General features: G+C 48.2%; 1 protein-coding gene across 1 annotated transcript in view; it reads right to left on the bottom strand.

The window, feature by feature from the left end:
• Positions 1 to 640: 640 nt before the first annotated feature.
• The window catches only part of LOC310867495 (rho GTPase-activating protein 21-like), a 68,682-nt gene continuing 55,038 nt past the window's right edge, over positions 641 to 14,284 (bottom strand). Inside the window, exons 20-24 of the mRNA XM_083777610.1 lie at positions 13,163 to 13,288; positions 12,316 to 12,357; positions 10,878 to 10,983; positions 6,628 to 6,659; positions 641 to 3,700 (exon numbers count right to left, since the gene is read on the bottom strand). Coding sequence (XP_083633736.1) covers positions 1,859 to 3,700; positions 6,628 to 6,659; positions 10,878 to 10,983; positions 12,316 to 12,357; positions 13,163 to 13,288 — 2,148 coding nt within the window. The 3' untranslated portion in view covers positions 641 to 1,858. The remainder of the gene's footprint in view (positions 3,701 to 6,627; positions 6,660 to 10,877; positions 10,984 to 12,315; positions 12,358 to 13,162; positions 13,289 to 14,284) is intronic.

Consider the following 14,284-nt stretch of genomic DNA (forward strand, 5'->3'; position numbering starts at 1 on the left):
CGCACACACACACACACACACACACACACACACACACACACACACACACACACACACACACACACACACACACACACACACACACACACACACACACACACACACACACACACACACACACACACACACACACACACACACACACACACACACACACACACACACACACACACCTCAAAGGTTACCAATACTAGAGAACTGGTTGGATGGCTTTCTAATGAGACAGTGTTGTTTTTGGCAGCAAATTTCTATTTTAGTTTTAGTCATAGTCTCTTGAATAGATTATAAGTACTATTATAATCAAATGTATAATGGGGCTCAATGGCAGATAGTGGAACAAAAAATCACTTTCACCTAGAATCGCCATTCATACTTTTTATAATTCAGCTGACTGTGGAGACACATGCTGGAACTTTTTTACTTTGAAATGTTTTGTAGTTTCGGAGTTATTTTCGTCTTTTTTTTAAATGATGATGAAAAACGGCATGCTAGTATGCTGTATGTATGTAGTATGCTGTCCATGGGCTATACCAGTATCCTACTAGTCTAGGATAGAAAAAGCATTAAAACTACATGACATAGCATGTCGTTTTATTTTCTTCCCTTTTCCCACAATTGGTAAACAATAAGTAAACAGTAATCTGATAAAAGATTATTTATTTCTTCCAGTGTTTGTCGAGGAAGGGCATTACACCCACATTATGCTGCACACAGGCAAGATGTTCACTGCTTTCACAAAAACATTGTCTCATGCAGTTCCAGAGTGGGTTTCCCTCCCACTTTCTCCCAGGTGTGAAGAAGTAACCGTGCATTTGAATGCCTTTGAAAGGTAGAAAGGGGCAGAAGAATAACTGGAAATACATCTGTTGCAAAATGTCATTCGAAATTCTCTGTGAGAGAATTTAACAGAAAAAAATTGATAAAGGACAGGATCCAAAAATGAACCAAAAACAAAAACAAAAACAAGGTTTCATAACAAGGTTTTCAAAATTCTGTCATGATAATTACCAGTAGAAATAAAACCATGGCACCCTACTGTACCTACTGTAGGTGTTTCAATTTAAAAAGAGGCACTTTTTTTCCTTTTGGGATTTGTTTTTGGACAAAGTTTTGAACATAAAAACTCTTGTACCGAACATAACATACCACCGTATCAGTACTCCATTACAAGGTCTTATCACTTTCATTTGATGAAACGATTACATTTCTCCAGTCCCTCAAGCCAATATCTTTCTTTTATGGCTGTATAAAACTGTATAAAAAAAAAAAGGTCCTACAGTACACAGCTCAGAAAGCAGCCCTCATTTAAAACGTACTTCAGGTACAAAACAATTCACGTAGTTATTTCCTTTAAGAATTTAAAACAAAATGACATTACTGTCACAAGCAACTAGTGTTAGTCAATGTAAGTAAGAGTAATAACATTCTTCATACCGTTTATGATAGGAAGAATTTGACCATGATTCCTTTTGCACAATGTCGGTTTCAGAGACTTCAGCAACATGCATTCTGTGTGCATGTTGTCCCCTGGTACAGGTTCTAGATCTGGTTCAGGTTCTGGATCTGGTACAGGTTCTAGATCTGGTTCTGCTCAATGGGACGATCGGTCCGTGTTATGTCTGTTCCAGTACAGTCATCCACAAACCAATGTCTTAATGCACATTCTTCAACTTGTTGTCCGGTAACAATTTATATGAGCCCTATACACATTATGTACAGTAGGTATACAATACATACAGTATTATACTTTGTAGAAAAAAATATTGTGCAGTAACCTTTGCTTTAAAAAAAAAATAGCCACATTAATATGCAAACCTTCTCTCCATCCACGGTCTACTTCTCCTTCACACAGACACACTCAGAGATACTGGTAGAAGCGCGAGCGGACGACCTGCGGCGCTCCGGACAGTTTGTGCGGGGGGTGAGCGTCGGCCTTGTTGTTCCTCCCCTGCGGAGCGCTGCCGTTGTTGACGTGTTCCCCCGCCGCCGCCACGGGCTGAGGAGGAGGAGGAGGAGGAGGAGGAGGAGGGGGGCCCGGGGAAGCCGCGGTGGCGTCCCCCTGCAGGGCGTCGGGCTGGTGGTCGTCCTCGGGCACGGCTTTGGGCGCCACCACCTCCACCTCCTCCTCCGCGCTGCACTCGGAGCCGCGGCAACGCTCCCCGGTGACCCAGCCTCGGACGGAGAGGTCCGGCGAGCTGCCCTCGGGCTTGAGGCGCTCGGCGGTCCGGTCCGCCCCGCCCTGCTCCCTCCAGTCCTTCATCGCCGCCAGCTCCGCAAAGTCCCGCTGGCCGCCCATGGTGTGGCGCCGGCGGACGCCCTTCTTCTTGTTGCCGCCGCGGGCGTCTCTCGCCGCCGCCGCCGCCACCGCCGCCGCCGCCGCCGCCGCCGCGTCTCTCTTCTGGGCTCCGCCTCCTCCTCCCGCGCCGAACATGTCGTCGGCCGAGGCGCGCAGCCGGAGCCGGAGCCTCTCCGTGATCTTGAGGCGCCAGGCCGGCTCGGGGCGGGGGCGCTCCGACTCGCTGCGGGGGGACGAGGAGCTGAGGCTCCCCGTGGAGCGGCCCTTCCTCATCACCTCCAGGACGCGAGACAGCCGCGTGGAGGAGGAGGACGACGACTCCGCCCTGCCCTCGCCGCCGCCCGACAGCCACCCCCCCCCCCCCTCCACCGACGAGGAGTCGCTGTCCGTCTTCTGCCTCGGCGAGGAGCGTCTCCCGGAGAGGGCGTCGTCGCCGCCGCACTCCGACAGCCTGCGGTGCGAGGAGGAGGGGAACAACAGGCGCCGCGGCTCCATTCCGGGGGAGGAGGCGTTCCCGTGGGTCGCGCCGACGGTCTGCTCCGGGCCCGGCGTGGACTGGCCGCCGCTGCCGGCGCCGCCGCCGGCCGGGGCGAACACGGGGAAGTCGCCCTCGCTGTCCGTCTCCACCGGTCGCCCCTCGCTCACCAGCTCGCTGCGCTCGTCGTCCGCCTCCTCGCCGCCCTGCGGCTCCGCCGGGCCGAGCGCGCCGCCCGCCTCCTCGGCGCCCTCCGTCGGGAAGGTGACGGAGGACGTGGTGGAGAGGTCGGAGGTTATGGAGCTGACCTCGGCGGCCGCGGAAAGGTCCGGAGCGCCGGCCCCCCCCGACGTCCACTTTTTGGGTCGCGACCTCGGCGGCGCGGAGCTCACGGTGCCGAGCTCGGACGTGTTCTCGTCCGGCCGCGACGGGAGGGCGTCGGGCGGCGAGGGTTTCCCCCCCGGGGGCGTGGCCTGGTAGCCGAGGGGCGTGGCCTGGTAGCCGAGGCCGGGGGACCCCCCCGAGGGCCCGGTGGACGGAGCGGGGGGCCCCCCCGAGGGCTGCCTGGTGGACGGAGTCTTCTCCCTCAGGAAGAAGGAGTTGCGATGCTCCTTCTTCTTGGTTTTGGGCGTCAGCTCTGCTGCGGCTCGGCCGTTCTCCTTTCTCTCCGCCGGCCGCGCCTGTTCCTGTGCGTCGGGGCGGGAGCGGCGGGCCTGGGGGCCCGGGGCCTCGGCCGGGGGGGGCCCGAGGTGCACGCGGTGGTGGGGCTTCTGGGAGCCCGGGGGCTCTTTCTTGGGGAACACAGAGTCCAGGTCATCATCCGAGCTGCTAGGCTGCGGCTTCTCCTTTGGCTTCTTTCTTTTGCGGCTGGCTGCAGCAAAGATGGAGGAGACCAGGAGCTCTCTGCTGAACTGATCCTTCCCTGAGCCCTGAGTGAGAGAGAGAGAGAGAGAGAGAGAGAGAGAGAGAGAGAGAGAGAGAGAGAGAGAGAGATAGATACAAACATGACTATTTCTGCCTCTGAGAACCAAGAAACAGCAGGGTAATACTAGCCACAATTTAAGCAACTCAGATGCTATAATGCTCTCTGGCGTTGAGGGGTTACAAAACCAACCCCTTTGACAAGACTTTTCATCCAAACAGAAAAGTCCTTTCTGATCGTATTAACAGTTTGACTGTTTTTCACGCTTAACCCGCATTTTAATCAACCCCCCTTCACTGCCGAGATTGTTGTATTACCTTTAGAGCATACGCTGAATTATTTGGGCTTTTAATCCGCGAAAATCCAGCAAAAAAAGCTCCCGTGGTTTGTTGTGATCCGAGCGTATCATCCACCATCTTGGTGCAACCCGGAAGACGCACACAAGACTCGTCTCAATGAGGCGTTGCACCCCATGCATTTCCATTGGCCTCAATTTCCCAGAAGCCCTAGAAGCCCACAGCATGTGACGATTTCCGGTTTCGTCATCAAAACAAATGCATCTACTCTCTTTCTCCGTGGCGAAGACGGATTTTCTATTTATTTATTACATTACGGCGGATTAAACACATAAAACAAAAGTCGCGATTAGCGAGGTTGGCAGCGACAGTAACCTGGAGGAATCCATTCCCGGCACGGAAACTGTAACGACGTTAGACTCACCAACATTGCAGCTGTATATATATACGGAAAGCTCGGGTCATCATCCTCCTGTCAAGTTTTTGTTTCAGAAAAAAAAAAAATCCACCTTTCCGTCAATAAATTCTGTGCGGGACGGGGTGATTATAATTAGTTTGAGTTTGGGAAGCGCTCGTCGTCGTCGTAAACCATTCAGCGGCCCTGCATGCGTACCGCCGGTTTCGAAAGATGACGAGCTTGTAGATCAGCTATTTTTTAATAGCTAAAGCATGACATGATGCTATAACACCAAAAGGGGTTCCGGCCCAAAATGGGTTCATAGTTTCCCGTCGTGCTCAACCTTTTTCATGTCAAGGACCCCCAGAATTATTTATATTGGGCCACGGACCCCCATCTCAAAATATGTTGTTCCAGGGACCCCCCCCCCCCCCCCCCAGAAGCAAATATTTTAGTTAAAAATGTTCGCTCCACAGATCTGCACCACATTTTCACGACTTTTCAAAAATAGCAGACCTACGAGTTCATAGCGCGGCACTGGGCTTGTAGATCTGCTATTTCTCAATAGCTAAAGTACAACACAATGCTTAAAAGACCAAAAGGGGTTCCCGGCCACAAAATACAAACACAAGATTGGACGTTAATGTTTGGACGAAAGGGGCAGCGTCAAGGGTCAAGTATTGCAACTCTAGATGCCAGGTCATAGCATGTGATTTGCTGGCGGATATAGGGCTGTATTTTGCGTGTCTTAAGTACCAGGTCTTATTCCCTAACTAAAGACCTGGAGGCGTGATCAATGCTCTTTTGGCCACTCACAGAATAGCCAAATGGCATTGATCACGCCTCCAGGTCTTTAGTTTACTCAAGTTATAGGGAATAAGACCTGGCACTTAAGACTTAAGACACGCAAAACTACAGCCTCCAGTGGGTTAATACAAAGCACAGGTATGGATCCTTTCACCCCCCTGTCTGTCTGTCTGTCTGCGAGCTCTCCCACCACCTGTTCCTCTGAAGCACCACCAAAAAGCAAAGAGGTTGACAAGAAGAGAGAGAGGAACGTTACGTTAGGGCCATGTTATCAGAGACGGGGAACACAGTATACTGTATCCATGCCAGAGCCCGCTATGTTATTAAAGCAGAAGCCAGAGCAGCAGCAGTGCAGGAATGACCCGATGTCCTGCAGGAATGACCCGATGTCCTCTGCAGGAATGACCCGATGTCCTGCAGGAATGACCCGATGTCCTTGCATGATGACAACATCGAAGCCGAGGCGGGGAAAGCAAGCCACATGAACGGCAGTGCAAACATGATGGGGAAAGCATCCGTTTCTATTTCATACTCTTATTTCTTTTTTTAATTATATTTTTTTATCCCACGATTTTGTAACCCATTTTTCACCCCCTGTGTCAATCATCTAATGTGATCCTGGGCTCTACACACCCTCCGCCAACCTAGTCCCCATATATGGGGGACAAGGGGAGAGCAACGGACTTGAACTCATGCTTCCTTCATGCATGAGTGTCCAAGTCGCTCCTTTACACCTGACAGGGGGGGAGTTTCCCTGGTTGGACGTAGCGCGTGGAAGGAACACGTTATTCCAACCAGTTCCTTTCCCCTCCATCAGGCGCCCCGGCTGGCCAGGGGGAGGCAGTTTCATACTCTTATCCATTGGAATGGAACTCAACCTCTGATAGAAGTTCCATTCGCTGACTACAAGGAAGAGGACTTGGAAATGAATGAAAGTTGAAGGCAAGTCGTGCCCAGCACGGTCAGCAGCCCATTCATATGAAATGCCAGTTTATTTTTTATTTTTTTTGCCCATTTTCACCTGAGATCAGATTCTAAAAAATGTCTTCTACATCCTGACAGTTTTCTGAAAAAGCTATGTTTCTATGTCAGTCGTTCTTTCAGTCGATTTTTCAAAGATAGCAGATCTATACAAGCTTGTAGATCTGCTATTTTTCAATAGCTAAAGCATAACATAATGCTTTAGCACCAAAAGGGTTTCCCGCCCCAAAATGGGTTAAAAAAAGCCATGTAAAGTATTGATGATCCGTGTGTGTGCGCGCGCCCTGTGCTGGTTGTTGTGTTCTGGTCAACGGCCACAGACTAAACACCGGGGGGGGGGGCAGTGTTTCATCTAACGATGTTCACTTTGTGGAACCAGGGCCACTTTCGTCACCTACACCTCCCCCTACTGGCCCCCCCGGAGGAAGGACAGCTTTAGACACACTCACTCACCTTCGACTTAGCTGAGTCACTAGTCGGTGAATCTGTAGATAAAGAAGAAGAGAGAGCGAGATGAATTAGATCAGATCACTGTATGTATATATATATATATATATATATATATATATATATATATAAAACATCGAACCACGTCGTATACGGCATTTATTTAGCAGGGGTGCAAACTGAGAAGTTGAAGTAGGAAGAGAGAAAAAGAAAAAAACAGAGGGAAAGAGAACCACGTTGATGATCGAGACGGGGGGAACAGACAGACACGATGCGGGACGGGGGGGACAGACAGACAGACAGGGTGCGGGGCGAGGGGACAGACAGACAGACAGGGTGCGGGGCGGGCGACGTGGGCGAGCACGCCACGTCGACGAGGCGAGGGAACGGGGGCGCGACGGCGGCCATGCTGCATGCGCTCAGCTCCACGTCCACACCTCGCTGATACACTCGCTCACATCCACTACGGTATTATGATAAGACAGATAGCACGGAGTAGAATGGGCTATACTGTATGCACGCAGAATAACTTTAAAACTACACTTCTGGGCTTCCGCTTCCCTATACTACCTTCCTTACCAATTATACTAATTAACCCATTTTTGACCTGAGATCAGATTCTACAAATGTCTTCTACATCCAGTTTTCTGAAAAAGCTATGTTTCTATATGTCAGTCGTCAAAAAAAAGCAGACCTACAAGCTCTTAGCGCGCCACTCGGTGGCGCGCTATGAGCTTGTAGATCTGCTTCTTTCAATAGCTAAAGCATGACATAATGCTAACACCAAAAGCGCTATCATTTATTGAAAAATTAGGACCTAATTCACACCAGCATTTTTTTTTTTTAAATTTAAGCTCTTATTTTGAAAAGCCAAGTCAAGTTAGCAGTAGACCTTAAACTTGGAATCTACACGGAGCTGGGCCGGCCTTGTTGACAATGTGAATCCAGACGGGAGCTCTGGGTACAACACAATTTATTGACAGAACCCACTCAAGAACACAACAGTGTTTCCAGTGAGCCGACATGCACCAATAGCAGCTCCCCGACTCTGCCTGATCCAATAGCAGCTCCCTGACTCTGCCTGACCAGAATGGGACAGATCGAGCATCCATTAGCATCACCGAAGGAAGTATGGAAGTGTCCCAAGTTCTTTCCAAAATGCCGCGTGTGAACATATAGCCCATTGTCTATACCGTAGAGCAGGTGCAGACTATCTTTGTGCATAAGACATCTTTGTGCATATAAAGCTTGTGTCTCTCAACAGTTCACTCAACAGACGACGACAGACCACAGAACAGATCCTTATCGTCACTGTCAGGTGGAAGTGGTGGTACGCGGTATATGTTCAAACAACCGCAAAAATAAAACACGGCTTCCTCCAACGGTAAGTTATTATTGTTTAGTCACGAGTTTCATCGGTTATCTATATTCATAAAACACACAGACATTACCACTTTCAATTAGAGGCTAAAACCCTCATAAAACCGTTACTTTTCAGGATTCTAATTCAAAAATAGTAAAAGCAGCAGATCCACATGCGCTCGAAGCACGCTTTAGCATGTGTATCTGCTACTTTTGATGCTTTTGTGTGACCAAGTAGGGCGTTCATTTACAAAAAGGTCTCTGCCCGAGAGCAACAATACGAAGATCTTTTTTCCAATAGCTACTTTAATAGCCAGAAACACAAACTTTGCGCGACACCGTCATACGACGCACTATGAATAACAAGATAATTAATTCATGAAATATAAATATGAAATATGGCAGGTTCTGCCCGACAGCAACGATATTCCCATGCAGAGCAGCGATACTCATTCAGGACAGGATTGCCGACTTCAAAAAGGTCAAAACTACAGTATATATACAGTACGCTATATATCTCACATTTCAACTGGCCGCAACTCACTGACAATTCTTGCAATAATGTATTTGGGCAGCATACCAACTTACAGATTTAACGAAAAAAAAAAAAAAAAAAAAAAAACAATACACAATGACTGTAGTATCCATTCAAGTTCAACACAATACAGGATGGTATGACAATTATGATGGCATAAAGGACGTAACAATGCAAGACATTACGGTGGCATAAAGAGACGGCTATGGACGAAACCAAACACATCTGACGTCACAGAGGGGCTAGCTACTGTACGGCACAGAGAGAAGAGAACATGTGCACTACATGACGTCGTCAGCAAAAGGAATAACCTACGATCATATCCACTTGCTGCCATCGAATTCATCTCCGCGTACCAATCGGCTACATCTTAAACTTTGTGTTGATTTTCTTTTTTACTATATATATATTTTTTTGTCATATACACAAGACATCAAATGATAGAATATCTTGTGGTTGTTATTAATTCATGAATAAGCCAAGCCCCCCCCCTATACACGCCCCTTTGAAGACAGATGGTTGGTACGGTATGTGTGCGACATTGACTGGTGAGAAAGAAACCCAGGGATGGGGTTTATATATATAGAGCACCATACCATGCTATCTCTCTCCTGTTGGCAAGCTTGCAAAGACAGTATGGAGAGACAGCGGAGAGCCGTTTTCAGACAGTAGCACCGGTCCGTGTGTGTGGTGGTGGTATATAACTCTGACAGAACCCCCCACGCACACACACACACACACACACACACACACGACGACAACACCAACCGACCGGATACGGTACTGTACCGTGTAGCCGCTCTGCCTCTCGTCTCGCTCCTCCCCCCCCTCTTTTCCACGTTTTCTTTCTCAAACGCTTTGCTTTGGTGTGATTCTTGTTTTGTTTTGTTTTTTTGGTAACGTTTCTCATTTCGTCTTTGGCACGTACACGGCAGTGTGTACGTTCTCTCACGACGAGACCTGCGGGGTTCTGCAGACTAGGCAGCTACACTGGGGGCAACAGTCCTTCTTCCTACAGTCCCAGCTGTCCATGGCGGACATTATGGAGTCCACCAGTGACATCATGGTGTGATAGACTCCGCCCACGTGGCCTGTGTCAAGAGCATTGTATGTATGTGTGTGAGTGGTTGTGGGAGAGGGGGGGGGGGGGGCGGGCGTCGTTGGGAGTAACGGACCATAGACATAGGAGAGGGGGGCGGGCGTCGTTAGGAATAACGGAACACAGACATAGAAAGGTAGACGCCTCCCCCGGCTCTGGGGCGCGTGCGCGTATCTCGCTTTTGCGACGCGCGCGGAAAGCGTTTTGCGAAGCTTCCGCCGCGCGTCACAGAAGGGGACGTTGTTCGGTATATATAGGCCAATCAGAGGCGATGCGATTACGTTTATTTTCTCATGCCAATTAAAGAAGCTCCTTTGATAGGTCCAGGAAAAGACTGGATGTGCTATGTGATTGGCCAGTGGTCGCTTGAGTGGCAGCAACGCCGCTTGAACTCCTCACGCCCTCACAGTGCAATATACACACCCCGTCGCAGCCAATGAACTCCAGCAGCCAATGAGGCATCGAGGGTTTTATATCTATGGTTAGGACGCCCGACAGAGCCTCGCTAGAGAGAGGAACCACAGGTCGCCCTTCACTTAACAAAACACACATCAACTCCATCGTCGTCTTTAGGAAATAACATGCCGTTGTTGTTAGTGCAACAGTGGGCTGGGGGGGGAAAAGCGGAGAAGGGGAGATTTCAGACAAAACACACAGTGGTGTGTTTGGTATAAAGTGGCTAGGACGGAGTTATTGGGGAGGGGGGGGGGGTTCTTTTCACACATTCTTAGCTTTCTGCTCTAAAGTCGCAGAGAGCATGAAACTGACTTCTTACCGAAGCAGGGAGATAGATGTCTTTCAAAGTGTTGACAATAATGGTTCTATCACCTCTCTGCCTGTGTCACAGGTCACAGTGACCTGCCCGTGTCACAGCTCACGGTGACCTGCCCGTGTCACAGCTCACGGTGACCCAGTGGGGAGAAGCGATACAAATCATTTGCTGGCTCTGGCCCTTTTTTTTTGTCGTCGTGGGTTGGTTTGCCATAGACATTTCTATCTAATGGCAAACAGCCAAAGGAAGCAGGGGAGGGGTTGGGTGTGGCGGTTTTCTTTTGGGGGGAGGGAGGGAGGAAGCAGCATTAATATGTGGATTAATATAAAGTCTTTAAACGGTGTTATAATATCCATTACATTACAGTATGTACAGTAAGCCTATCAAGACAGGAGAACGTACAGTAGTGGGGGGAAAGGCATAGAGTAAAAGATTGACCCACCACAGACAGAAGACAGGTCGGGTCCAGGGAGGGGAGAGCGTGTTACCTGATACTTCACCCTGCGTGGAGCCCGTGCGGCCGATGTTGGTGAGCAGGTGGTCGATGTTGGGGACGGGCTGGGACTCCACGGCGCTCTCATCCTGGGACGCCGTCTGGAGACGGACAGAGGGGACGACAACAACCTCAGTGGCTGGACTGGTTCGGAACAGGCCCGGTTTTATGTGTTTATGATGAATTGCATTTGTATAGCGTTTTTCCTCAAAGTGCTCAAAGCGCTTTTTACAACGGTTCACTCATTCATACATTGGGAGGTGAAGCGGCGGACAGTCGACGTCCACAGCGTCCTCACTTCCCTACATTCACACACCGACGGTGGCGAGCTCACAGCCTCACACCGACCGACTCATTGGAGGCAGTGTGTCTTTGCCCAAGAGGACACTTCGACATGTGGACAGGAGGAGGAGCCGGGATTCGAACCGCCGACCCAGGGATCATTGGACGACCTGCTCTACCTCCTGAGCCACAGCAGCAGTTTATGTGCCTTTGGCTACTGTCAGCCTGTATCAATCAATCAATCAATCAATCAATCAATCAATCAATCAATCATATAGTGTGGGCCTGTTTATAGGCAAACGCTGTCCCAAACTGTGAATTCCTTTTAACCCGATTTAGACCCGAGGACGCATCTGTGTGTCGCCTTTATAGCTTCAAAGGTATATTCAGTGATTTCACTCAAAAAACCTTAGGTTTCGTTTTTGGCTGTGGGACCCAGCCTTTCGTCCAATCAGGATAGAGAGTCAGAAACGAAACCTAAGGTTTTTTGAACCCTAGGCCCTAGGGGTTAACTGGGGACAGGGAGGAACTCCTTATATGGCCAGCACACTCTATAGTAGGGAGGATTATCACAACGAAACAAAAAAATAAGTGATATTTTGAATTGAGTGAAATCACTGAATATACCTTTAAACCACTTTAACCATTATTTTAAGCTTTGGCTGTTGGAAATAGCAGATCTACAAGCTCATATAGCGTGGCACCGAGTGCCGTGCTACGAGCTTGTAGATCTGCTAATTTTTTGAAAACTCGTGAAAAAGTGTGCAAATCTTTTCTTTCACAGCAAACGTTTTAACTCGTATCTTTGCTTCTGGGAGGTCCCTGGAATAAATACATATAATGTTTGGGGGTCCTTGACATGACATGAAATAGTTTGAGAACCACTTTTCAGAAAACTGTCATGGTTTAGAATAGAAGGTGTATTATCTACTGTATATATAATAAAATAATATATATGTGTATATAACGAATTAACCAAATCTGTTGCAGTAATACATCAACAAAATAATGTTAAAGTTGGTGGCTAAGAAATTATGAATATAAACATATTTACAATGTCCAAAGTACATAGGCTTACAACACTTAATCGAAAACAAGTATTCTTTTGTTAAGGTTCAAATATTGTTCTAGGCAGCGATGCATGCACTCACCACTGGCTCTCCGTTTCCATCCTCAGTGAAAAACCACTCGTACTAGAAGAGAAAAGAGAAAGAAAGAGGAACATTTAATGAGCGTCTCCACTATCTTGTACTGGTCTAGCCTCAGATACCCAGGCTTTCATTTCGTCTACGCGAAAAATGAAAGCCTGCATGGATTTACGCATGCTGGGCTGCACTGGTCTAAAAGTGGGAGTCAACCCTTTTCCGCGTGTAGGCGTCGCTCCAAATGACGTGACGTCAGGGCTCTGAGCGCTGTGTGCAGCCCTCAAAATAACACCGTGAGGAAATCATTACCGGTGGAACTTCAAACGAGGCTATAATGCGAGGAAAATGAGGAGAATGGCTGAAGAACCCACCACACCGTCTAAGAAAACGTGTGCCGACTCTGTGGAAATAACTTTGACAGACCGTTAGAATGGTATATACTCCAGCGACCAGTGGTTTCTGCTTCTGGTCGACACAATAACAGTGCTGCACTGGGGGGGGGGGGACCGGGGCTGACGGACAGATTGGTGAACCAATCAGGGTGCCCGTTTTTCTGAGCCGCGGCGGCCCTCCCATCTAGGCCAGGAATGTCTAGCGTTAGCTCAGGCTAGTACTGGTCCTATCTTATACTGGTCCTATCTTATACTGGTCCTATCTTATACTGGTCCTATCTATACTGGTCCTATCTTATACTGGTCCTATCTTATACTGGTCCTATCTTATACTGGTCCTATCTTATACTGGTCCTATCTATACTGGTCCTATCTTATACTGGTCCTATCTTATACTGGTCCTATCTTATACTGGTCCTATCTGTACTGGTCCTATCTGTACTGGTCCTATATATACTCACGTTCTGAATGAGCGTCTCCACTATCTTGTACTGGTCCGGCATGTGTGTGACCATGTGGGTCATGTTGTCCTCCGACGTGCGCACCAGCGTGGGACCAAAGACGATGGCCAGGTTCCTCGGCTCCATCTAATACAGTAGGGTTTACAGTAGGGTTTACAGTAGGGTTTAGTTTACTGTATTTAATATTAACACGATGGCCAGGTTCCTTGGCTCCATCTAATACAGTAGGGTTTACAGTAGGGTTTACAGTAGGGTTTAGTTTACTGTATTTAATATTAACACGATGGCCAGGTTCCTTGGCTCCATCTAATACAGTAGGGTTTACAGTAGGGTTTAGTTTACTGTATTCAATATAAACACGATGGCCAGGTTCCTTGGCTCCATCTAATACAGTAGGGTTTACAGTAGGGTTTACAGTAGGGTTTAGTTTACTGTATCTGATCATCTTTCAGTTTTTCCAAGTACACATTTTACAACGATAAATGGAAACTGTTACATGAAGGTGATCAAGGGGAATAGGCAGAAGCTGAAAGCTTATAAATGCCGGAGAATTAATGTGAGCACAAAATAATTAATGTAAGCGCGCGCACACACACACGCACGCACGCACGCACGCACACACACACACACACACACACACACACACACACACACACACACACACACACACACACACACACACACACACACACACACACACACACACACACACACACACACACACACACACACACACACACACCAACCTGTTGTACATACAGTATACTGCATGTATTTGCTTACACTTTCCGAAACAAAAGATACAGCAAGATATCATTGCTGTCGTGAAGAAACCTCTTATTTCCACATTCTATAACTTGTGTTATTTGGTCATTTAACACCCTTATTTGATCATAGCAGATCCACATGCTCCAAATGCAGCGCGAAGCCACACATTCTGAGCTTGTGGGCTGGAATTTGAATCCTGCAAAAGTAACAGTTCTGGACACTATGAGGTTTCCAGAGATGAGTATAAAACATAACAAACATATTTCTAGTCCTTTGTTTTACTCTTATATTTTGTATGAGACAGAATATTCTCTTGTTCCCACTCCAAGGAACAGCAATGTCCGTGTTCACCTG

Source organism: Protomyctophum parallelum (assembly GCF_964188405.1).
Source record: "Protomyctophum parallelum genome assembly, chromosome: 12".
Taxonomy (NCBI): Eukaryota; Metazoa; Chordata; class Actinopteri; order Myctophiformes; family Myctophidae; genus Protomyctophum; species Protomyctophum parallelum.